At 38.4% G+C, this 25005-nt stretch overlaps 1 protein-coding gene across 1 annotated transcript in view; it reads right to left on the bottom strand.

Moving 5' to 3' along the window:
- Positions 1 to 24737, bottom strand: part of CHN1 (chimerin 1) — a 175455-nt gene extending 150718 nt beyond the window's left edge. Inside the window, exon 1 of the mRNA XM_030851505.3 lies at positions 24588 to 24737. Within this exon, the coding sequence (XP_030707365.1) occupies positions 24588 to 24606 (19 nt within the window). The 5' untranslated portion in view covers positions 24607 to 24737. The remainder of the gene's footprint in view (positions 1 to 24587) is intronic.
- Positions 24738 to 25005: the final 268 nt, after the last annotated feature.

The following is a 25005-nucleotide window of genomic DNA, read 5'->3' as shown; positions in this document are numbered from 1 at the left end:
TTCACCATTCTATTCCTTTATTGCTCAGCAGTAAAATGCTGATACAGTCAGAAGCAAGCTAAACTAACCATTAAAAAATATGTATTTATACATATAAATGTATATGTATAAATACATATTTATACATATGTATTTATACACTTGTATAAATGCAAGTGTCCCCTCTAAAAGGAAAGTGTATTAAGGGGAAAATGTTCTTTTTTTCACCTATCTGGAAGCCAAATTTTCATTTCTGTGACTTTTTTCTCTGTTTTTTTATTTTGAAAATATCCAAACCTACAAAAAAGTTGAAAGAACAGTACAGGAACACCATTGTATCGTTAATCTAAACTGACTAATTGTTAACATTCTGCCCCTCTGTTACCTCCTTCTCCCTCGTCTCTCTATATACAGCCCCAAAACAATTTCAGAGTAAGTTGCAGGTATCACAAAACTTCACTCATAAGTAGTTCAGCATGTGTCTCCTAAAAATAAAAACATTCCCCCACCCAACCACAAGATCATTATCACACCTGAGAAATTAACTCTCTGTGAGCCAGGAAAAAAGTCAACACCGTTTACTACCCAGGTCCATGAAACTTTATTTTTGTATATTTAAGTCACTGTATGAATAATTTATAGATGTAAGAATAAAAGGATGGTGGAAAAACATATTAGACGTTTAATAAAAATTTAAACATGCAAGCCCAAATTCTATCCTGTATTTTTCTCTTTTGAAGATAATATGGCCAAAATAGGCAGCATTCTTTTGAATGCAACCAACTGCTCACCAACTGTCGTGCATGAACCTGCGACATATCCATTTTGTGAGTACTGATTTCAGGTTTCAAAAACATCTCTAATGGATTCTAGCTTATCACTGCTCTGGTTCTTCTTGCACTTATACTGTCTAAGTGCAATAAATATTTCATATTTCAAAAATATTTTGTTAATGTCCTAGCTTATTGTTATTTCTGGTTTTTCGTCTTGCACTTGCATCTTCAAAACATAACACTTGAAAACTTGGACGGCTCATACACTTTGTCAAAGAGAGGACAGCCATCTTCTTTGCTCCATAATTGCAAAACATTTTCATTTTTAGGTTTACAGAAACTAATTAAAATGGCCAAGCCAATAAATTTGTTCACTTCTACGTCACCTATTTCCTGCCTGTCACTTCTGTAAACATACCTGCCTTTGGCATTTGTCCACTTAAGAACTGTATCAGTCATATTTTGGTACAAAAACATCATGAAAGATGGAAAAATAATGTCAATTATTTTAAAATTAGTAAAATAAGATGGTCCAGATTCTTGCTGCAAAATATGATGCCATGAAATCCTTCCTGTTGAATGACTAACTGAATTTAAATACATTATTCCCTTTTTTCCTTAGACAAATTGTTCACTGTCAGCTTTTGAGGTTGAGAAACTTCACCTAAGACATTAGCTGGCAAAGTTTTCCTGTAAGGAGTCAGTAAGTATTTTACGCTTTACAAGCCAAACCACCTCTCTCAACTAGTTACCTCTGCCATTATAGTGGGAAAGTAGACATAGACAATATGTACATGAGGGGGCATGGCTTTCAATAAAACTTCACTTATGAAAACAGGAGGTAAGCCAGCTCGCTGACCCTGTACCTATCATCATCTAATGATTTATATTGAGACTTCTTCTGTATGATAAATTTAACTGTCATCATTAGAGTCTAGAGTGCTTTTATCTGTTCATCTTCTGATTTATCTAATAATTGTGATACGTCTTCCTCTGGCAAAATAAAAAGATTTTGAAAAATCTTTGCCATTATAGGCTGAAAATAAAATATTCTAAACTTTCAACTGTGTTCAATGAAACGTGTGCAATGAAATTTTAATAAAACCAACTACAAAGATAGTGTCTCTGAGCTTCTTTTATACCTTCTTGAAGATGATGCAATACTGTTACCTAACTAAACTTGGGTCCACTCTCCTGCCACACAGCAAAGCCAGTCTACTGACACTGGGTCGTGGTGAAGGAAAGCACAGCGTTTATTGCAGGGCACCAAGCAAGGAGAACAGGCAGCTAGTGTTCAAAAGGCCTAAACTCCCCAGTGGCTTTCAGGGAAGGCTTTTTTTAAAGGCAGTATTTGGGGTGAGGGCTGCTGCTTGTGGACTTTCTTCTGACTGGTTGGTGGTGAGGTTACAAGATGATGTTTCCAGAATCCTAATCATCAACCTCTGGTTCCAACCAGTCTGGGGTCTAGTGCTTGTGGTTAGCATGTAGTCACCATCCTCCACCTGGGTAGGAGTCTTAATCTATGCAGAACAACTCAAAGATATGTGTCAGATTGTTGTGTATACCCTTTGAGAAGGAACTAGGACTCTGCTTTTCCTTTGTTCCTGCATTCCATCACTTCTCTAATTAGTAATTGCTTCAGTCTGCTCGTTGGAACTCTGGGAAGGCCTAGGAGACTAAAGCCTTTTTCTACAAATAAGAAATGGGGGACAAAGAGGGGCTTTTGTACCCAGGAGGGCCCTGCAGGGTCCTGCTCAGTTTCAATACTTTGGACAATGCAATAAGAAAACTGAAGGATGACAAAATAGAGATCATGTATTTCACAACTGCAGCATTCTTCTGTTTTCTTATTATTTTAGTTTTTTTCTTTTAGCATAATTGGGAATAACTGATAAGTAATAATGAAATAATTCCCAGAATGATGAAGTGGCAAAACGTTTCAAGATACAGGAAAAGTAAGAACATAAAAATCCCTTAATGTACCTTAGATTTATAAAGAAACAAACTATATGATAATTGCAAGATACTGTTCTATTTAAAAAATTAGCTATCACAAATAGTTAGAACTGCTCAAAAAAGAAATTCAAAAATCAATAGCGAGTAAAAAAGGACCCTCATGGTATATCTAGGGTTAAACATGCTATCAAATATCCCCAATTATGTGGAAAATGTCCTTTTGTTTTGTTTTGTTTTGCTTTTTTGATGCAGGATGCAATGAAGGTTCATGCACCACATTTGGTTGCCATCTCTCCTTAGTATTCTTTAACTGAGAACATTTCCTGCTCCTCTACCTTTTTAAAAAGCTTCCATGGGGGCTTCCCTGGTGGCGCAGTGGTTGGGAGTTCGCCTGCCGATGCAGGGGACATGGGTCCGGGAGGATCCCACATGCCGCGGAGCGGCTAGGCCCATGAGCCATGGCCGCTGAGCCTGTGCGTCCGGAGCCTGTGCCCCACAACAGGAGAGGCCCAGTGAGAGGCCCGTGTACCGCAAAGGAAGAAAAGAGAAAAAAAAAAAAAAAGCTTCCATGACAATGACATTAAAAAAAAAATCAGGAGAATTTTTCTTACAGAATTTTGACATTCTGTATTTCTGTGATTATTTCCCCATGATTCAGGTCAGGACCTGCTACATAATTTTCAAGTCCCTTGTTAAAAAGTTATTAAGAATTTCAACATGGCAACAGCGGAACATTAAACTAAAAACAAGGTTTTTCTGACCGCAAATCCTGTGTGACCACATGGGTCACACCCCCATGAAGCCAGCCTTGATTCAGATTAAACATTTCTGCAAGCCTACTACATAGATGATGATTCATACTTCCCACTGCACCACATGAGGACACATACCATTTTGTAAATGCTAATTCCAGGCTTCAAATACATCTCTAATTAGTGCTAGTTTATCATTACCTCTGGTTCTTCTTGCATTTGCATTTGCCAAAATACAATAAAGAGTCTAGATTTCAAATATATCTCAAATAAATTCTAGCTAGTGGGAAATGTAGTTAATGATACACATTAATTCGAAACTGTTTCCAGAATAATATCTCCTATCCTTACAGACTGGCTACAACAATAAAATGTTTTCAAAATACCCTGGAAATCAACATGGTATGTAAACTTTTAGTGACTCCAAAGATGAAAATCTATATTACCATCAGATAAAATCTCATCTATTCATCCACCCACCAAACATGTATCAAGTACCAACTATCGATGGGACCTTGGACTTCGTTATATAGAAATAAACAGGCGTAAGACACTGTCCCTGTACTTGAGAATTCCATAGTTGAGGGCTGAAGAAAGACATTACAAAAATCATAAAGCAGTATGAGAAATGCTAGAACAGAGTTGCTAATGGATACCAGGAGAGCCAATTTCAAGCCCAGACTTTGCCATTTACTAAATTTTATGAACACCCACAGCACATTTCACAGAGGATTCAGTGGAGTTACAATGAAAGAGAAAGAGCTTTGGAAACAAAATTATTAAGTGATGTAGAAAAATGAGAGGTATTATTATCAACCATAATAACTTGTTCCTGATACACACAGTAATTATTTCATTTGATAAAATACTCATGAGCAATGGGAGGTTTTGTGGATTATAAGCTAAGTATTTAAGTTAAAAGAAGGCAAGATCAACCTAATAATATCACTCAAGCCAGAATCTCAGTCTTCCATTCCTTTTTTCCTACAGTCAACCCAGGAAACCTGTCTAGTGGCAGGCTCTGGCCACCTGTAGCCCAAGGGGTACAAAGCAACACTTAGGATGCACACAGGATTAACATGGCGCATCCTTTCACAGCAATTTTATGCCAAGATTTAAAATTCTGGAATTTTTGTATTACCAGCTGACTCACGCTTTCCTCTGGGATGGGGAAGTTATGAAAGCCCTAAGAGTAGAAATGCTTCTACTCAAAAAAATAAAAAACAAAACTCGAACTGTTGGCTGTTACTAGCATAACATAACTTTTATGTTATTAGGACATTATTCTTATTGTCAAGTCTAAATACACTTAATAAAAGTTAATGCTTTTTAGCTAATGCTCTGAGAAAAAGACAGGCTAGTAACACTGACCAACACAACTTCTGCAATCTTCATTTCACCCAGAAGGGAGAAACATCCAACACCAAGACTTAGGAGGAAAAAAAACTTTCACCCTAGGAACAAATGTTTGGTTTGTTTGCTTATTTACTTGATATGCAAAAAAAAAAAAAAGGCCACAACCCCCCACATATCAGTTAAATTTCCTGCTGTAGTTGTATTTGATCACATTTGTAAGCACTACATTTAGTTCTGTTTCTTCTGACATTATGAGTCTCCATAACATAAAAATACCGGATGTCGTGTTCTTTCCATGTGAAATTTTACAGCCTTTATTTATTATGATTTTAAAACTGTTTCCAAATGGGAGCATGCATCATTGGTTTAAAAGAAAAGGGCTGAATAATCAAGCTTAAAGTACATTGGAAAGTACAAATGATTTAAAAAAAAAGAAATTCACATGAGGTATACCTGGTTTTCTAAAAGTGATTAGGATGCTGTTTTTCCTCAACCACAACTAATGAATCAGTAACAATTAGCAGTCATCATCCAAAAAGCATATCATGTACTAAAATAATTATTTTTTTTAATGGGTTAACTGTTGTGAACTAGCAAATGAACCTAAGCCTTTATATATTTTTTTTTCTTTTTTTTTTTTTTTTTTGCGGTACGCGGGCCTCTCACTGTTGTGGCCTCTCCCGTTGCGGAGCACAGGCTCCAGACGCGCAGGCTCAGCGGCCATGGCTCACGGGCCCAGCCGCTCCGCGGCATGTGGGATCTTCCCGGACCAGGGCACGAACCCGTGTCCCCTGCATCGGCAGGCAGACTCTCAACCACTGCGCCACCAGGGAAGCCCCTATATTTTTTATATAAGAAATACCTGTAATGAAATTATCACTCTTCCAGTGATTTGTAATCATGTAAAATTTGAAGGAAAAGCCCCAAATATATTTTGCAACTAAAAAGAAGACACGTCCTAGGTGGGAACAGTAAAGTAAGCAGCTCGACTTCAAACTAATTTGCAAATTGAAAAAAAGCTTAAAACTTCCATACAGGTTGGTTTGAGAATCATCTTGGAATGTGAAATTTGGCCAAATTTTGCACCTTGGATATAGGCTAATCCACATCTGGCAAGAGGAGGGACCCAACTGGAGAAAGGTGCCATCATCAAATGATGCCTCTTAATGTGCTCTAAGATCTGTTTAAGCAACTGGCTGAGGAAGCTAACCTGGCTCTTTAACTTCAAGTTGGATAAGAATTCTAATAATTTGGCCTTTGTTCATATATTTATAATAATAACATCTATGTAGACATGTCATTTTGCAAAGTGATGATAAAGCAAGAGTTCTGAGATAAACTAAAAAATTCCACAGGTGGGGCTTCCCTGGTGGCGCAGTGGTTGAGAGTCCGCCTGCCGATGCAGGGGACACGGGTTCGTGCCCCGGTCCGGGAAGAGATCCCACGTGCCACGGAGTGGCTGGGCCCGTGAGCCATGGCCGCTGAGCCTGCGCGTCCGGAGCCTGTGCTCTGCAACGGGAGAGGCCGCAACAGTGAGAGGCTGGCGTACTGGGGGGAAAAAAAAAAAAAAAAAAAAAAATTCCACAGGCATATATCTAAGAGACTGGGCTAAAAAGAAGACAGGTAAAATTATGTGAAGATTCTCAGCATCAAGGCTATAAAGCACTGCAGAAGCTACTGTATCATTCACAGGACCATTATCTTTTGTCACTGAAAACGTCCCTTTAACAAATATTTTCATATGACAAAGCAATTTAACTTCTCAATAAGGTCACACCTACTGAAACTCCCACTAAGTGAAGTACAAAAACATTGCCCAGGCTATTCAGCATCTTTTCTATGACTGCCTGAACATATCTCCCAAAGTAATAAAAAAAATTCTTCCCATTTGTGTTAAAGAATTTATGAGTCCGACACTCCTTAATTCAACGCAGTTTTCCAAAAGTGACATCTCAGTTCATCAGCACTCTGTCCATTAACTAAGCAAAGCAGTAATAAATAATTTTTTCTGAGTTCAAAGAAATGCCACGCTTATGGTTATATCAGTTTATGACCCTCAAATGTCCCCCAGCAATCCCTAACCCCACCTATTTATTCTCCTCTGCCTTTGGCAGCAAGTGTGAAAAACAAATGTGAGGTTGTGTTACTGTAGGTCCCTTTTTCTGCTGGCAACGGCACATACCTTCACCTGCCATTGACATCTTTTAGCAATTTAAAATAGATAGTGGGCTTCCCTGGTGGCGCAGTGGTTGGGAATCTCCCTGCCAATGCAGGGGACACGGGTTCGAGCCCTGGTCTGGGAGGATCCCACATGCCGCGGAGCAACTGGGCCCGTGAGCCACAACTACTGAGCCTGCGCGTCTGGAGCCTGTGCTCCGCAACAAGAGAGGCCGTGACAGTGAGAGGCCCGCGCACCGCGATGAAGAGTGGCCCACGCTCGCTGCAACTGGAGAAAGCCCTCGTACAGAAACTAAGACCCAACACAGTCAAAAATAAATAAATAAATTTAAAATAGATAGTTATATACCAGGAAATACCATGTTCATTTTTTAAATTTATAATTTAAAATGTATTTTAAAAATACAGTGTTTCCCCACGTACACAATTCCCTCCCCTTCTATGAGATTCAGAAGCATTTTACCAGGTTGAATTGGACTCTACTAAAGACTCTAGTATGAAAAAGCATTTCATCCTCACCACCAAAAAGAAAAAATGCTGTTAAAAAAAAAAAAACGGGCAAAAGTAAATCTATAGTGTTAGACATTGGAATAGTAATAAACTTTGGGGAGGCTGGAGGGGATAGCGATTAGGAAGGGTTCCAAAGGGGACTATCTAGGATGCTGGCAATGTTGTATTTCTTGACCTGAGTAGTCGTTACACAGGTATGTTCACTTTGTAATAATTCATCAAGCTTATGACATCTATATTTTACTATTTTTATTTATTGATATTTGTGTATTTTACTTAAATATGCTTATGTATTGTACATTTTTCTGTATGTATATGACACTTTAAAATGAAAAATAATCCTTAGGGAATAAATAAATATGGCTCCTTTACAGTTCCACTGTTATTAGGATAACGTCAGTAGTTCTACTGATAAAGTACAACTTGATCAGAGGGTGCAATAATTATCTCAAATAGTGTTTGTCATGGGCCAAAAAATCTCAGGGCCAAAAATCTCAAATTTAACAGGTCACTGTTAAGAGATTAGAAGAAGAAATGAGTAAAATGTATCTAAGTCTAAATCAAGCTTTAGAACTCATGTGTTCTAGAAACAAAAAAAAAAGTCAATCAGTCAACCAACTGAAAAGACAAATCCTTTCCTTGACAATTATATCCATGTCTACATTTTCTAAAGATGTGATGGGAAAGACCCACAAAGAACACATTTCAGTTTGAGCTATTTCATTTTCACTTGGTCTCAAATGTGGACTGTGAATTTAAAGACATAAAGAAAGGAATTTTATTGCTTGATTTTTTTTCAGAACTTTTTTAGAATTCTAGGAAAAAACGTGGAAACAGGCACACTTGAAAGCACAATCTTCATTTTATCAATGGAAAAACAATCTAAGCACTTTAAAAATGAAATCTTAAGATCTCAGCATTCAAAGATGCCAATGGATGAATCAGCCCTGTGTGCTATGTGTACATCCCCTACATCTGTTCCCATGTTACATTTCTCTGACCAACGTTTCTCAGGAAGCCCCTTAGCTCAGAAACTAATTTAGCTTAGATTCAATGTTTACGTAAATTCAATGAAAACTACTGAATTTTAAAGAGATTGTGTTATATAAGCCTTTTTAAAGGAGATCCTGTGCAAAACAGTATGATGTAAATGATGGCAACCTGAAACCGAACACTGAAGCCTTGATATAGGAAAGGGAAAGCTGACAAAGGAATGGTCTCAATATGCAGCCTACCCACGGAACACATTCATTATGCAAGCTTAGCAGCCAGCACTTATGATAATTGTTTTTGAAAAGAAACCCTTAGTGATTCTTTCTCCATATATACAAGATTCTTTTTCCACAAACCTTCATAAGAATGGTGAAAAATGACTACTTTCCCAATCATCTAAAATAGTTGATTGTAAGCTTTAATTTAGATTTTCCAAGTTTGACCTCGTTTTCAACAGAAAATTCCTTTTACTGTTCTTATTTCATGACAGGCCTTTGATCCTACTGACGACTCTTCTGATTCTATTGACTACTTTTATGATGAGGCTAAAAAAAAATCAGACTTATGGAATGCTACAGACCTAAACCTAACTTGCTCTAAATTTTACTGGATATACTTTCTTAAGTTTTTTATGAATATAGCTCTTTTCTTTGAAATTATGCACAGGATTTCACAAAACAATAAACAAATATAAAACTTCCCTTACCAACCCCAACATAATTTTAATACGATTCCCTTCCCTAACAATGTTAATGTAAACAGTAAACATGTAAAACAGTATTAATTAAATGCTAAAGGCACAAGAGTAAAAATGAAGCCTAATGTAATCCATATTATGACTGGGTGGATTCCTGTTACCCTTCATTACTGTTCCACTTATTAAATCTCATTCATAATTAGAAATTCTAAACTATATTCCAACTACACCTTCCTGTTTATTTTAGAACAATTACTACTGGTCAGGTCCTTATAAACATCAATCGCTTAAGATGTCTAAACTAGATGTCTCACAAATCACATATTAAAGAATCACATATTCTTTAAAAATAGGTGTGAATAAAAATAGAGGTGAATGGAGGCAGCCCCTGTATTATACAGATCCCAGTGTGTTTTCAAAATAAGCTTAAACTTTAGCAAAGACTCTTAGTTCCAATATTAGAAATGAGCACTTTTCAAAACGTTAAATTGAAGCTCATCAATTTTAAGTAGTCAAGCTTTCTGGAAATCTAAGCTTTAGCATTCAAAATACATTAATATTTAGATATTCCTTCTTAAATTGTTGCCAAATTTCCTTAAGATAAGGAAAAACCAAGGAAACAGGTTGGCAAGCGCCATCTTGTGGACTCCCTAGAAAATGTTTTCACTCTATTCATCAGTACAGTTCCAGAAGCAAATCATTCTAATATTCAATACAATGTTCTCAATATTCAAAATGTTACTTTAATTTAAATCAAAGTATTCAGTTTTCCAGGGCCCAAATACCAATAACTGTAATGAAGTACATTTGTGAATTTATGATCCTTCTTCTAAAGCACTTGGAATATTTATAGCCAAACCATCACATTTGATCTTAAGAGCATCCTCAGGAGTTAGGCTGGTAAGATATATTATGCAACTATGAAGCCTGAGAATCTTATATACCAAAAGGATTTTACGAGCATTTAGTCAGTGGAGAAGTTAGAATAATTCTCCTAATTTTGTAATGTAGCAAATAGTCTTAGGATAGTACCTTGCAAAATAGAGGCCTTTTGTTGTTTATAAAAACTCAATTGCAAAGTTAACAAGAATTCTAAAGTTTAGTGGAACTAATAAATAGATACATCCATAGATCCTCTGTGTGTGTGTCTTATAAGCAAAAGTTTACACGTTGAGTTAGGAGTTAAGGTACATAGTATGTGAAGATGCCCCAGGGTCATGCTCATATGATCCTCTTTAGACTTTAGAAACAGCATCGTTTTATTTTTTCATATAATATTAAAGATGAAATATTAATATTCTAAATTTACATAGTGGCCTAGAGTTGCCTCACCACCAACCCCAAAATATGTTTTCTTTGGCCCACCACAATGACTTCTTTCTTATTAGAGTTTTATAAATGACTATTTACAACATAACTACCATAATATTTTAGTTGCCTTGTGACAATATGATAGATAACATTATTTCTACAGCAGCTTTCTCAGGAGCTATGCATCTTTTTATAATAAGGCACTGGAAAATAAAACGTGAAGACTATTAAATTTCATCTTTGGTTTGCTTTCTTTAGAAAAGAGTATGTAAAATGATAATACAGTGTTAAATATACCAGTTCATTCAAGTTTTCAGCATTAACAGTGTATTTTTATAATTAGGAAAAAGTTTCAGATGGATATAACTGAAGGAAATAGATCGGAAATATAGAACATGAGAGTTTAAAGTGGTACGACTTCACTCATTTCAGTTTATATTACCATTTCTAAGTCTGCCTTAAAATCATAACGTAAGTTTGAAAAAGTGCTGATTGAGAGAATTTATTATTAAAAGTGGCTGCATTTTCTCAATAAAAAAAATTTAGATATTATAAATTCTTGATCTCTCAATCTAGGGATTACTAATTAAATGGAGCTTAATTATATTTCCATAAGCCTTCTGTTTAAATTTTAAAATAAATAAAAATTGTACCTTGCCATCTAATTATGGCGGCTGAAAATACATAGTAAGCAACATATTAAAAGTGCCCATTTTGAGCAGAGTTCCCTGTGCTATACAGTAGGTCCTTGTGGTTACCTATTTTAAATATAGCACTGTGTACATGTCAATCCCAAACTCCCAATCTATCCCTCTGCTCAGTATTCTGTAATAACCTAAATGGGAAAATAATTTGAAAAAGAATAGATACATGTATATGTATAAGTGAATCACTCTGCTGTACACCTGGAACTAACACAACATTGTTAATCAACTAACTATACTTCAATATAAAATAAAATTTTTTTTAATTTATTTCATCAAAGAGTTGTAGTTTACATTTGTTAAGATCTCTCTCATTTCCTGGTAAAAAAAAAAAAAAAGTGCCCATTTATTTTAAATGTAACCTTACTAATGAAAAAGACTACTTGGGACAGATCTTTTGCAAATTATCTAACATTAATACACGTAGCATACGTTAATGTTCCTTCTTCTCCTGGTAACGGAAAATAGCTTATTACAGGACCTGAAACGTTGGATATTTTCTGTAGAGACTTTTATTAACTTTTGATTAAGTGAAAATTACTTCAAAATATCATTTTTAAGTTTTCAAATGCCTCTGTTTTCCCTAAGGTCAATTATGATAACTGAAAAACAAGATGAAAGGAGAAAAGTTTTGATTAGAGGAGTGAAGTCAAAAGGCACCTGGAGCTGAATGAGGTCTCACCCCAGAGAAACAAGGGATCTGCGTGTGCAATCACTGCTCCTTCCCTCCCATCCTTCCCCAGGTTGTGTGAAAGATTGAGAAAAAAGAGAGAGCAAGAGCTCCTCTGTCTGGAGAGACGCAGAACAGCAGGCGGGGCAGGGGCAGCCCAAGAAAGAGGTTCTTGTCTCTCCAGAGAACTGCAGAGCCATCTGTCTGGAAAATTCAGAATGACAGGCCTCGAAGTATTCTGCAAGTCTCCCTGCTGTAGAGCAACGTCTGTTTCCTCCTTTCTTTTTATTACTGTATAATTAATCCATCTTGTTCTTTTTTCTTGTTCTTTAGAAATAATTTATCCTTTTAAGTTCAACTAAAAGAGTGAACTGGCAAGTTGAGAATCATTTCTCATTCAAAGAATATAACTTAAAAGTCTCTGGTTCACTTTTCAACGTTATAATGAAGAAAAAACACACGAACTTTGCTTTTATGGCTCTCATCTTTAACTACATATTTTGCACACATATATAATGAGCATTTTTATAACATCTAAATCTGAGAATATTAACAAATGTCATCCAAAGACTTAAATAGGTAGGCTCACCAAAAGCAACTTATAGGAGTGGCAAAATCATTTTCATAAAAAAATTTTTCACCATTAAATGAAGTATTACTGTCAATACATGAAATGTTCTATAAACCACAGACTTCATCTTTCTTTTTGGGTTTCAGCACACTCTGAAAAACAATCACTAGCATTAGCTTTTTGGTCCACTGCTTAGTGACTTCTATTCAGCAACTTTAGAAACACTTCATAAGCCAGTTTCCAAATGGCGGACTAATATACAAATGTCCTATGAACTTGGCTAACCCACCGAGTCCTGAAAGGGAGCTTGAACAAGGCAGGGCTCTTCACCATCTCCTTGCTAATGGCCTGAGAAAGTCTAAAAGAGCAGAGAACGTGTATGAAATCAGGAGAACCCATCATTTCTCTTACTTTTAGCACAGTCTCTCCACAAGGAGGGAGAGTATTCTGTTTTCAGGTGAGTACTGGACACAATGCAACATTAAAGGGACCAGCAAAACAACCTAAATTAACAAGCCCTGTGTGTGTAGTATCTACTGTTTAGTGCCCCTTCTCCAGGATTAAGAGGATTTCTACAGAATAAAAAGCAGTATAAATTCAACCAGAATTTCACCAGAAACTTTTGGAAAAAGTCAAGCTAACAAAAGCAACCAATCACAAAGTAAATGACATATCTGCCCTTGACATGTATCAATACTGCAGGAATATATGCATTTCTTCCTTTAAAGACTGAAAATAAGATCATCAGACAACAAAAACAATATATGAGAGATTCTGAGATATGCTTACTATTGTTAACTTGTTTAAAGTATTATAAAGTTATAGAAAAAATTAGAGAATGCTTTATATTTCTACCCTGGAAACTGTTCAACTATGGAAGTACTGTGGTTTAATAACTCTTTTATTCACTTAAATATTTTTTGAGCACCTGCTATATGTGAAGCACATGTGCCAAGTACAGAAATGAGAATGACTCTTCCCTTATAGGAACCATCAGCCTAGAAAACATATGATAAAGATACATTACTACTGTGAGAGGAACACACTGACAAATGTCACAGGAGATTCATGGATAAAATGATAAAGAATTCAGAAGATGAAGGGATTCCTTCTGAATGGGTGGCAGGAGGCGGAGGGTATGGATTGCGGTACTGAAACGAAAGGCAGAGCAAGAGCTGGAAATAAGAGAAAGGAACAGAACGGAAGCTATTGCAGAGATCAAGCTGCAAGAGTTAGCAGCTGACTGGGTACTAGAGGCAAGGGGAGGGAGGACAGAAGGACAAAAGCTAAGGATTTGGGGCTGGAAATGTGTGGAGTCAGAAATGTCCGCAGGAAATCCTGATAGCGATTTGGAGGGCATGGAAGGGCAGAGCTGGAGATGGAGACTTGGGAATCACCCACACAGTACTCACTGCTGAAGCCTATATATTCCCAAGTGAGAAAGGAAGGTCCATTCCTGAAAAGCAGTAACAGGGGAGCGAACAAGAGAGAACTGAGGAACAGTGAAAGGGAAGAAAAGAATAGCTAGAGAATACAATGTCTGAAAGACGAGAAAAAAGTTTCAAGAAGAAAGAGGCAATCAAAAATAGCAAATAGTGCAAAAAGATCAAACATGACAACAATGGAGAAGCCACTGTCTACTGGCTATGAACTGATAAAGCACTTCCAAACAGAAGCAGAATGGAGGCTCTTCTTGACCAAACTTTAGTTAGGCTCCTCTAATCCCATTTCTAAAGGGCTCAACCTTGACCCCTGGCCTTGCCAGGCCTGCACTGCCCAGTTTTAGCAATTCTAAGTCACTTTAGAAAGAATCCCACACCTTTGATACCTGATCCCTCCTGATACCTAATCAAATTCCTCACCCCCCCCCCACCCCGGGACTTCCCTGGTGGCGCAGTGGTTAAGAATCTGCCTGCCAATGGAGGGGACACAGGTTCGAGCCCTGGTCCAGGAAAATCCCACATGCCATGGAGCAACTAAGCCCATGCACCACAACTACTGAGCCTGCACTCTAGAGCCCATGTTCCACAACTAGAGAAGCCACCATAATGAGAGTACCTCGCACCGCAACGCAAAGTAGCCTCCACTCAACACAAAGAGAGGGCTAGACTAGAGAAAGCCTATGCACAGTAACGAAGACCCAACACAGCCATAAATAAATTAATTAATTAATTTAAAAAAAAATCCTCACCCCCGGCCCTTGATATTTGACCACCTGGCCTGCCCTCAGCAAGAATCCTGTTAGGTCAGTTTAACAAGAACTCCCCCATCCTTGTCTCCTCTTAGTAATTTTCCATCCACGGATCACCCCCCCACCAATCTGCTCCTTGACTATAAATCCCCACTTGTTCTTATATTTGGAGTTAAGCCTGATCTCTCTCTCCTATTGTGATAGTCTTGACACCTATTGCAATAGTCTTGAAGAAAGTCTTCCTTGTTTCAACAAACGTCAGAAAAGTTTCTCCTTTCACAGTTGTCAATCTTTTTTTCACTAGAGATTAATGACATTCACAAATGTCTCATAACCAATAATGATAAAATATGGTGGCTGAGAAGAGAGAGTGTGGGGGGGGTGTATACAGAATGCCATTTCAACAAACCTCTGGTAAGAAGAGGGCCACTAATAACTCAGGATGGCATGAGAGGGTTCTAACGCCCTCATATAGAATAGGAAAGCATGGCTGTAATCAGAGGGAAACGATCCAGGATTCAGGGGAGAGGAAGGAACTAATGATACAAGACAGAGAAAAACGAATTCCCACGCTTAACTGTTTTTAATCCTCTTGCATTGTATCTTTTTGGAAACCACCTCAGATTCTTTCTGGAACAATGAGAGGTGTTAATAAGTAAAATTTTCCTTTTCTTTCCACTTAAAAATATGAATGCTGAAACTGTTGCTTATATCTGCTCTTCTAATGAATATACGAAAACTAATAGGAATGCTCATGTAGCACACAAATTTATTATTATGAGAGAAGGATTATATTGTTTTTATTTTCTGACCTCTAAAAGGTTAAGTTAGCCATTTGCATACTGAATTCCTATTCAATTTGATTACCTTCGCTACTGTGAGGGTAAAGCACAAACAAACCAAGCTAATTTATGTGCAATTCCTTTGTAATACTGAAATGAAAAGGAACAATAGTTTAATGAAGCGGAATTTGTTATCTAATTATACCAAATAATTTAGAAACATCTGCGGGTGCTTAGTAATACTATATTTAAACCTCAAAGAATCTGCTCCCGTTTTATTCAAGCCTCTGCGAGCTTCCAGCTGGGGCTCCATATTAGAGCATGGAACCAAGGGATGGTATGATGGCACATTTACCAAAGTTTTTTAAAAATGAAGAACAAAAGAATTATGAAAACTAGAGAGTGTGTATCATATACCATACGGATTTGGGCCTTAAAATTAACTTCCAAATTTAAGGAATACAGTAGACTACTGTGACATCATACATTCATTGAAACCTTTATTGTTTAGCTCTTGAGTGGCCGCATCACAGTGGCAATTGTTAAGGACAGAAAGAAATCCATAGCTTTCCCATTAAAGAACTTCACCTAATGGGGAAGATAGGACAATATAAACTAACCATTATATCACCACATGAAAAGTGGCAGGGCAGAGACATATATACAGCACTATGGATGCAGAAAAGGTGTAACTAACTCACAAAGACCACATAGGAGAGATGACTATTCAAGCTGAGTTTTGCGAGATGTGTAGAGGGGAGTGGGGCAAAGAAGGGCTTGAGCAATGATGCCAAAGCCACGTTGGGTACAGTCCCTTCTGGAGACTTCAAGTCCTTCAGCATGCCTGAAGCACAGCCTCTGAGGAGGGGATAAGATATGAGGCCAAATAAGTAGGTAAGCAGCAGTCCTACCTTTTTTTGTGGCCTCACTGAGTGGCTTGTGGTTGGGATTGAACGCAGGCCACCGCAGTGAAAGCCCGGAATCCTAACCACCAGGCCACCAGGGAACTCCCAGCAGCAGTCCTATCTTGACAGCCTTATATGCAAACTAGGGAATTTGGACTTAATCTTAATGGTGATGGGTACTCGCTGGAGGATTTCAGGTAGGGAAGTGAATTGCTAGACTAATAAATTTCTAAGAGGCAGGTTTGAGTTTCCAATTATGGACGCTAATACAATAAGCAAGAATAACCCAAAATAATAGAGGAAGAAAAAAGATAAGTGTTTAAACTGATTCAAGGTTGTTTACAGGATAAGTGTATAGAGTGACAGTCCACTGTCACATGTTTATTCTTCGCTCATTCACTTATTCACTCAATAAACTTGGACTGAGCACCTACTATGTGCCAGCCATTGAGCTCACAGTCCTTGATATACTTTAAGTGTCATGGGGGCTGGGGCTAGATCTGACTATATTCTGGATTACCTCCCAAGAGAGAAGTAAGCCTTGGCCAGTGTATTTTTTACATTTTCAGAGTGCACTAGAAAGTACCAAGTGCCCAGCACTATCAGAAATCTCTCTGCTCTTCCCTGTACCTCCCTGAACCAGATCTCTACCAGAGCATTCTCAGACAAAGTCTACAGTGGCATGTGACATATATTTAGCCACACATACAAACAGAAATATTGCAGAACCACTTTTTCAAGTGGGTCAACAGACTTGTGAAAAAAACAGAGAAACTCTGTTGGTATCTTGGATCTTTGCTAATAGTTATCATAATAATATTAGTAACAATATTAGCTACTATGTATCTTCAACCACCGTGTTAAGGGAATTAATAGCCGCTGTTTACAAATAAGGAAAATGAGACTAGGATTTAGAGCTGACACTTGGCAGAGAAAGGACTAAACGTAGCTCTCTTACTCCAAAATCGAAGCCCTTTCCTCTGCACTTCATGCTACGGAAGTATCCTCCACGAGCTTCCCATCTCACTCAGAGTAAAATCTGAAGTCCTTACCATGCTTTACGGACAGAGCCCTACATAATCTGTGACCCCAACACTCCTCCTCCCCCAGGTGTCTCTTTGCCTTCACCTCCTAGCACTTCCCCAGCTCACTCTGCTCCAGCCACGTTGCCCTTCTTCCTGTTTCTCAAAACTGTTGAGCACATCCCTGCCTTAAATCCTGTTCCACGAGGTGATTCCCCATTTTCACAGGACTCTTTCTCTTACTTCCTTCTAGTCTCTGCTCAAAATCCACCTTTGCTGTGAGGCCTTCCCTGACCACTCTGCTGCATAGCTAGCCCCATCCTCTTCACCCTGCTTCATTTTTCTTCACAGCATTAGCCCCCTGGCACATTATACATTTTTCTCTGTCACCATCCACTGCATATATAAGTTCCTTGAGGACGGGAACTAATATATACCTCGCACATATTAGGCTCTCGATTCATCAAACAGATGAGTAAATGAATCACTAAATAGGAAAACACACCCCAGGCTACACAGCTACTCCTTAGGAAAATTATGAAAGAGTAGGCTTCTTGTTTCTGCTTCCTTTTCCCACTCTATCATCCACTCTTTCGCCCTCACCCCAGATGTCCTGAGCTTTTATACTGCTTTGCTTATTACACCACCACCTACAACACAAGTCCCTCTCAGTAGTGCCCCACCCTCCAAACAAACACTTCCACCACTTTCTTTTCTCTTACAGTGTAGCTCCCTCGGTCAAATCACTTGTTTGTCTTACTACTTTAAGATCTTCAGTCCATAAATTAAAATCATTCTTCCATGCTATATGAAGATAAGTATCTATATTTAGCATGTTATTCTTTACAGGTAATAGGCTAAAAAAACATGCTTTAATTTTAATATAATGGTGTAAAATTCATTCGCCATAAAAGGCCTGCAGGGGAAATATTTCAGTCAGGCAGATGTTTACATAACCCTCAAATGCACATCTATCCACATACCTGTTGTCTGTCCCGCCTATTACAAGCTACTTCAAATCCTAAAATCATCTCTGACAAAGTAATCTCACAGCCATTAAGGAGCTGAAAAACAACATTCTGTATAAAAAGTATATGACAGAAAGAATAAAGGCTGAAGCTATGTGTTAATCGCAGAAATGGGAAAATCAGGAAAGATTATCAGTTTAAAGAGGACACATTCCGTTTCTGAAATGTCAAGTTTGTGGTCATAAAAATCTATTCCAGTGGAGATCATGTTTCTTGGACAACATCCTTTTTCTGCTTGCTTTACACCATGAAATATACAAGGTCCAATGAAATCCAAAGGTAAAAAGTCCCAGTGGAAAGGGAAAGGAACCACTTTCAGCACAGCTGGATGAAACACAATGAGGCGGTCCCACGCCACCAAGCTGCTGGCGGCAGGCCTGGCCTGACTCATCTTCCCTTCTTCCCCAAACTACTCCATTGTCTGGCAATGTCTTTCCAAGAAGTGCTTGCTTTTCTAAATTTAAAACAACCATTCAAAACAGGTAGGGGTATCTTAACGTATCAATTTTTAAGTTTGTTATTTGTTCCTTGGGGAATAAAAATAAAAAAAAAAACTTTCTAAAAACATGGAGAGTTCTAAAGCTTCCTGTTGTAAAACCACTCTTTTAAAAATAGTATTTTCTAAATGAAGTTTTTTCTATTTGCAATCCATGGTGTCTGGCTCTTTTAATCTAACGGTTTGGCGTCAGACATTATTTTATGGTTTTGAATATAATATAGAAAGTTACAAGAGAAGCATTAATTCAATTTGGCAAGTATCTTTTGACTGCCTAATGTGTGCAAGATTCTGTGCAAAAGAAGATGCTGGAACAAAAGTGATCACCTTATATCCTGAACAAATTAGCTGTTACTCAACAATAACAACAAATTAAAAATAAATAAAAATAGTATTTTCTGTTTTTACAGTTTAAGTGAAGTAAATTTTCCTTCTATTCAACCTGATTTCCTACCCTCCCCCATCATTTTATTAATACAATCTTATATTGAGATGAAACCACATACCATAAAATTCACCCTTTTAGAGTACACAAAGCAGTGGTTTTAGTATGTTCACAAAGTACTCATCCTGCTTTTTAAATATAAGGAGCTAAATTAGGAATGTATATTTGTAACTTTATTTTGACAGACATGATTCTTTTTTTAATATCAGTTTTCAGTATAAAATATGGTTACATCATTCTGCTTTCTTAGTTTCTCCTACTCTGTTTTTTAAGTACAGTAGGATATTAATAAAAAAATCAAAGTTTATGGGAATCATTTTCTATGTAAGAATGACTTATGACCGGTAATTGGTTGTTAAGGCCAGACTCGAGAATTTGTCTTTCATCGGGTTTGCAAAGCAAGTTCACTGACTTCTTTTAGATTATATATTGCAGATAAAAAGTTCTTTAAAGGTGCTGTTACTGATACTTTATAAGATTGAGAAAACATCAATTACCCATATCAAAGGATATTATCATTACTAGAGGGACTTTTGAGAAAAGCTGCACACAAACCCCAGCCTCAGCAAGGAACTCTGTGTCACGGCTGCTCTCAAGATGAACCAAACTGGGCTTCCATGGTGGCGCAGTGGTTGAGAGTCCGCCTGCCGATGCAGGGGACATGGGTTCGTGCCCGGGTCCGGGAAGATCCCACATGCCACGGAGCGGCTGGGCCCGTGAGCCATGGCCACTGAGCCTGTGCGTCCGGAGACTGTGTGTCCGGAGCCTGTGCTCCGCAACGGGAGAGGCCACAACAGTGAGAGGCCGTGTACCGCAAAAAAAAAAAAAAAAAAAAGATGGACCAAACTGCTAATACTGAAGTTAAATCAATCTGGTGAAAAACATATAGCTTACTGTCCTTAAGTCATTCCTTCAGAACTATTATTATATGACATATAAAGCACAACCAAACAGTATTTTTCTGCCTAACTATCTTATGATTGCTTTAGATTAGTCTAAAACATGTATTCTCAATGGGGGTAAGACTGCCCTCAAGGGAGCAAAACTTAGCTTCTGGGAGTCAAAAAACTTGACTCTTTTTATGCATAAAGCAGACAAACATACAGTCCATAAACAGAGTCTCATGGAGAGAACAATTAAGAAAAAATGTCTAAAAGGCTTCTTACAGAGGGTGATTTTAAAAAAAGGTTGAAAAACACTGATCTAAAAGAAACTGAAACTCTTCTTGACAACTGTGTCAAATGTTTGTAATTACACATATCACTATCTCCTATCTTCAAAGATCAGAATGCTTGTAGGATGGTTATTTGCAGGGGCAGATGTGCCTCAAAAGACTGCATAACCAACATTCCTCTTACACTGTACACAGATGGTGACTATCAGAGGTATAACAACTATAATTCTTTTATCTCTCTTACATAGTGCCAAGTCTGCAAACACTAAAAGAAAAAAAATTTAAGCTGTTAACTTTTTGACACCAGTTAAAGAAGGAATATGCACAAGTACTTAAATAAGGATGGTGATTTTAATGACAGCTGAAAAGATGAAACATTCTAAAAAAGAGTAGCTGGGCCCTCACCATCGGAGCACCCTGCTGCTTAGGTAACTCCCTCTCATATTCCTTGATGAGCAACGTCTGAAAAATTGAAATTTCAGCAGAGAGTGTATTCAAGTGGGAGTTCCCTATAAAATTAGCTTTTTGTCAAATAAATCATACTGAAAATATACAGCTGTCTTTTTAAAAATACATTTTAATGCCAGGACAGTAATGGAAATCAGAACATTTCCTAACTGTACCACAAAGAATACTCCATTCCCATTTAACTGCTCCAAAGGATCTCTGCCAAGATGCCCATAGGCAGGTGTGTCAGGATAGTGAAAGATGCCAAAAAGAGCAGCATAATGAAAGGTTTCCATGGCAGTAGAAAAGTGTGAGGAAAGAATGTAAGAAATTACAGTGTAATCCTAAATATTAGAAGTGATCTATGGCAGTGATGACGGTAAATAAATGGTAAGAAGAAAAAAAGGCAGGGAGCAGGGGCAATGTCAGAGCCAATTCTACCCAGGTGGAGAAGAGAGTTATTCAGGTTTAGCTAGCCTAGCTGAAGTGCAACTGAGTTCCCAATCTCATCAGTTGGCTGGGCTATAAACCGGAGCTCTGTTTAGCTATAAATGACAGAAACTCCTGCCAAGGGATGACCCGACAGGATGCTTTTTCCTCAGCTCTGGCAGTGGTTACTTTGGGGAGGCTTAGGTAGAAACTCTATGGAGCTCTGACCTTGATGGCTGAAAAGTCACACCTGTCTAGTTTCTTGTTCCTACCTTCTCTTCACCAGCTCTTAGAACTTTATTTCATTGTTCCTCGGTTCTAGGTTGGTTATTAAGAAGGGATATGAGGTACTTCTGACTAAGACCAATTAGTTAAATAGTAATATCTAAAATAAAATCTATTTCTTCTAGCAGTCCTTGGGGACTGCTCTTAACATATTCAAAAAGCTATTTTGAACTGGGCAAGTTTGAGCAAATCTAGTATTTATCATTAATATAATAGTCCTTAAACTTGAATGGGCCTTAGAATCACAGAGGAGTTCCTTTAAAATCCCCTTCCTCTAAAAATGCAGATTCGTGCTCACTTCAGCAGCACATATACTAAAATTGGAATGACACAGAGATGTTCATTGCTGCTCTATTTACAATAGCCAGGACATGGAAGCAACGTAAGTGTCCACCAACAGATGAATGGATAAAGATGTGGCACATATATACAATAGAATATTACTCAGCCATAAAAAGAAACGAAAATGAATTATTTGTAGGGAGGTGGATGGACCTAGTGTCTGTCATACAGAGTGAAGTAAGTCAGAGAAAAACAAATACCGTATGCTAACATATATATATGGAATCTAAAAAAAAAAAGTTATGAAGAACCTAGGGGCAGGACAGGAATAAAGACGAAGACGTACAGAATGGACTTGAGGACACGAGGAGGGGGAAGGGTAAGCTGGGACAGAAGTGAGAGAGTGGCATGGACATATATACATAGCTGCATAGCACAGGGAGATTAGCTCAGTGCCTTGTGACCACCTAGAGGGGTGGGACAGTGAGGGAGGGAGGGAGGGAGACACAAGAGGGAAGAATATGGGGATATATGTATATGTATAGCTGATTCACTTTGTTATACAGTAGAAACTAATACACCATTGTAAAGCAATTATATTCCAATAAAGATGTTAAAATAAATAAAAAATGAATAAAAATAATAAAAATAAAAATGCAGATTCCGTGGGTCTCTGGGCAAAGGAATCTACATTTTTAACCGACATCTCAGATGACTGATGAGTGGTGTGCAGCCACACTCTTGAGATCAACTGCTGCTCTATCATTACTGAGAAAATAGCCTCTGCACACAGATATACTTTGCTTTACAACAGAGGAATGTTCTTAAAAATTGTAACCAAATTGGATTTTGCAAACTAAATTCTATATTCCCACAAGATGACTTTAAAATTTTAAAGATATTTTATTCATCCTGAGGGGTGGGAGTGGTTTCTTATACCTTCTTCTAGAGGTCAAATTCCATGCTCTTCCATTCCTCACCTCTACCTCAGTAGTTAAAGATTTAATAATTTAGGAATCCATTTAAAAGAGCCTCATCACATACTCCATGTCTCCCCAATTTATCTGTTTTATTCATCGAGAATGTCAGTCTTTTAAAAGTCGTTGATTCGTAAATCTTATCTTTGAAAACAAACCTTGAAAATGCAGACTCTCTTTAGGAAGGAAAGTCAAAAACAGTTTTAAAGAGAATTTACTGCAGTAGATTTTACTACTATGTATTAGCTACAACAATGTAAGATAAATGCTTCTTCAAAAGAAAATATCAACTACTAGTAAAGCCATCATTTTTAACTTCTATACCAAAAAAGTCCACACTTAAGGAAATGCTTCTACTAAGTAATGCATATTTGATACAAGGTATTGAAAAACAAGAGATTTTTATTATTTCTTTCAGAGAAAGAAGAAACATTTTTAAAACACTCATGGAGAACCACCAAATAAGAAATGTCATTTCTAGTACTGTGGGTATTTGGGCCAAGTAAGCATAGTCCCAGACTGAAGATTGACAGACTATGTCCTAGGCTCAGTTTTGCCACAAAAGGGCCATGTGACCTTGGGAAATAACCTCTCTGGGTCTAAATTTAATTTGAAAAATAAGATTGTTAACTAAAAGTAATTCTTTAATTTCAGCAGATTAATTCACTCTGAAGTATTTACATCAAAAAGCATTGTGGTATGTGATGCCTGTAAAGTGCTTGATCAAATGACATTATTAAAATGTAACTGGAAACTTGATATTGTGAGTAACTCACTAAGACTGTCCTTGTAGCTATCAGGTACATATCATTGGACTTTCCTCCTTTGAAAAACTGAATACTTTGATCATCTAAATTTTCACATATTGAGTTTTCTTAAAGCAAAGTACGTAAGTACCACAGTTTGTTTCTGTAAAAGAAAATAATTTTTTCAGTCCTTCTTTCCAACCCATTGTCATTACAGACTCTGGGGAAAAACAAAACAAAACAAAACAACCTTTAAGTCTTAATCACTGAAATAATGTTACAGTAATTACACCACAGAAATAACACTTTCGTAAAATACTCAAAGATATTCACCTGAGACTACTTATTCACCTGAGACTACTTATCTTCAGTACCAACTTTCTTCTGTCTACTCTATTTGTTAGAGCAACATTTTCAATTTTAGCAAATATTAAAATAAATTCACCACTCATTCTTGTTTCCAAAGGAACATACCGAGTCCAAAAAATTCCCCCAAAATCCAACAGGAATCAACACAGGCATTTGACAATTCCAGGGAGGTTGGGATGCACAGACATCTTGTTCAAAATGAATAAACTTTCCAGGACCTTTATTTACAGACTTGAGAAACATAGGTTTGGAAACAACCAGCTAACTTCGCTCCCAAGTTGGCATCTTAGAGAATCTTCCGTTTACAAAACACCCAGGACCTCAGAGCCTCCCTGCCCAGAATTGGCAAGGGGAGCACACGCCCATCGGCCCTGCCTGGAGAGGAAACAATGGGAGAGGCGCGAGGGAGCTAGCCCGGCGCCCCGAGCGGCCCAAGTCCGCGGCCCCGGCCCGCGCCCGACACCGCCTGTGGCGTCCCCTCCCCAGGCGCCCCGGCCCCCGCCCTCGAGCCCCGCGGCGCGGCCCACCTGCGGCGGCGCGGCCAAAGAGCTGCACTTACCAAACAGGGTCAGGGCCATTGTAAAGGCGCTTGGCAACTGCTCGCCGCCGCCCGCCGGTCCACGCGCTCCTCCCAGGCCGGCCGGAGATCACCGCATCGGCCCGATGCGCTCACACCTCGGAGGGAGCGGGGAGTCGGAGGGGCGTGGTGGGGGCGCTGGCGCGCGAGGAGGCTGCAGGCCGGGAGGCAGGGCACCGCTGCAAGAAAAAGTTATTTACGCGTTATTGTCAGGCGCACCCGGACAAGGGGGGACCCGCTAGCCCTCGGCGAGCCGGCACTTGTCGCTGCCATCTGTGCACTACGCGGAGCGCGCGCGGGCGCCGGTACCTGCGAGGCGGGGAAGCTTGGCCGCGGCGCAATGGCAGGAGGAGAGGCGGCGCCGCAGTGGCGGCGGCGGCGGCAGCGGCGGCGGGGAGAG

The sequence above is a fragment of the Globicephala melas genome, chromosome 7 (assembly GCF_963455315.2).
Source record: "Globicephala melas chromosome 7, mGloMel1.2, whole genome shotgun sequence".
Taxonomy (NCBI): Eukaryota; Metazoa; Chordata; class Mammalia; order Artiodactyla; family Delphinidae; genus Globicephala; species Globicephala melas.
This window is presented reverse-complemented; position numbering and strand designations above follow the sequence as displayed.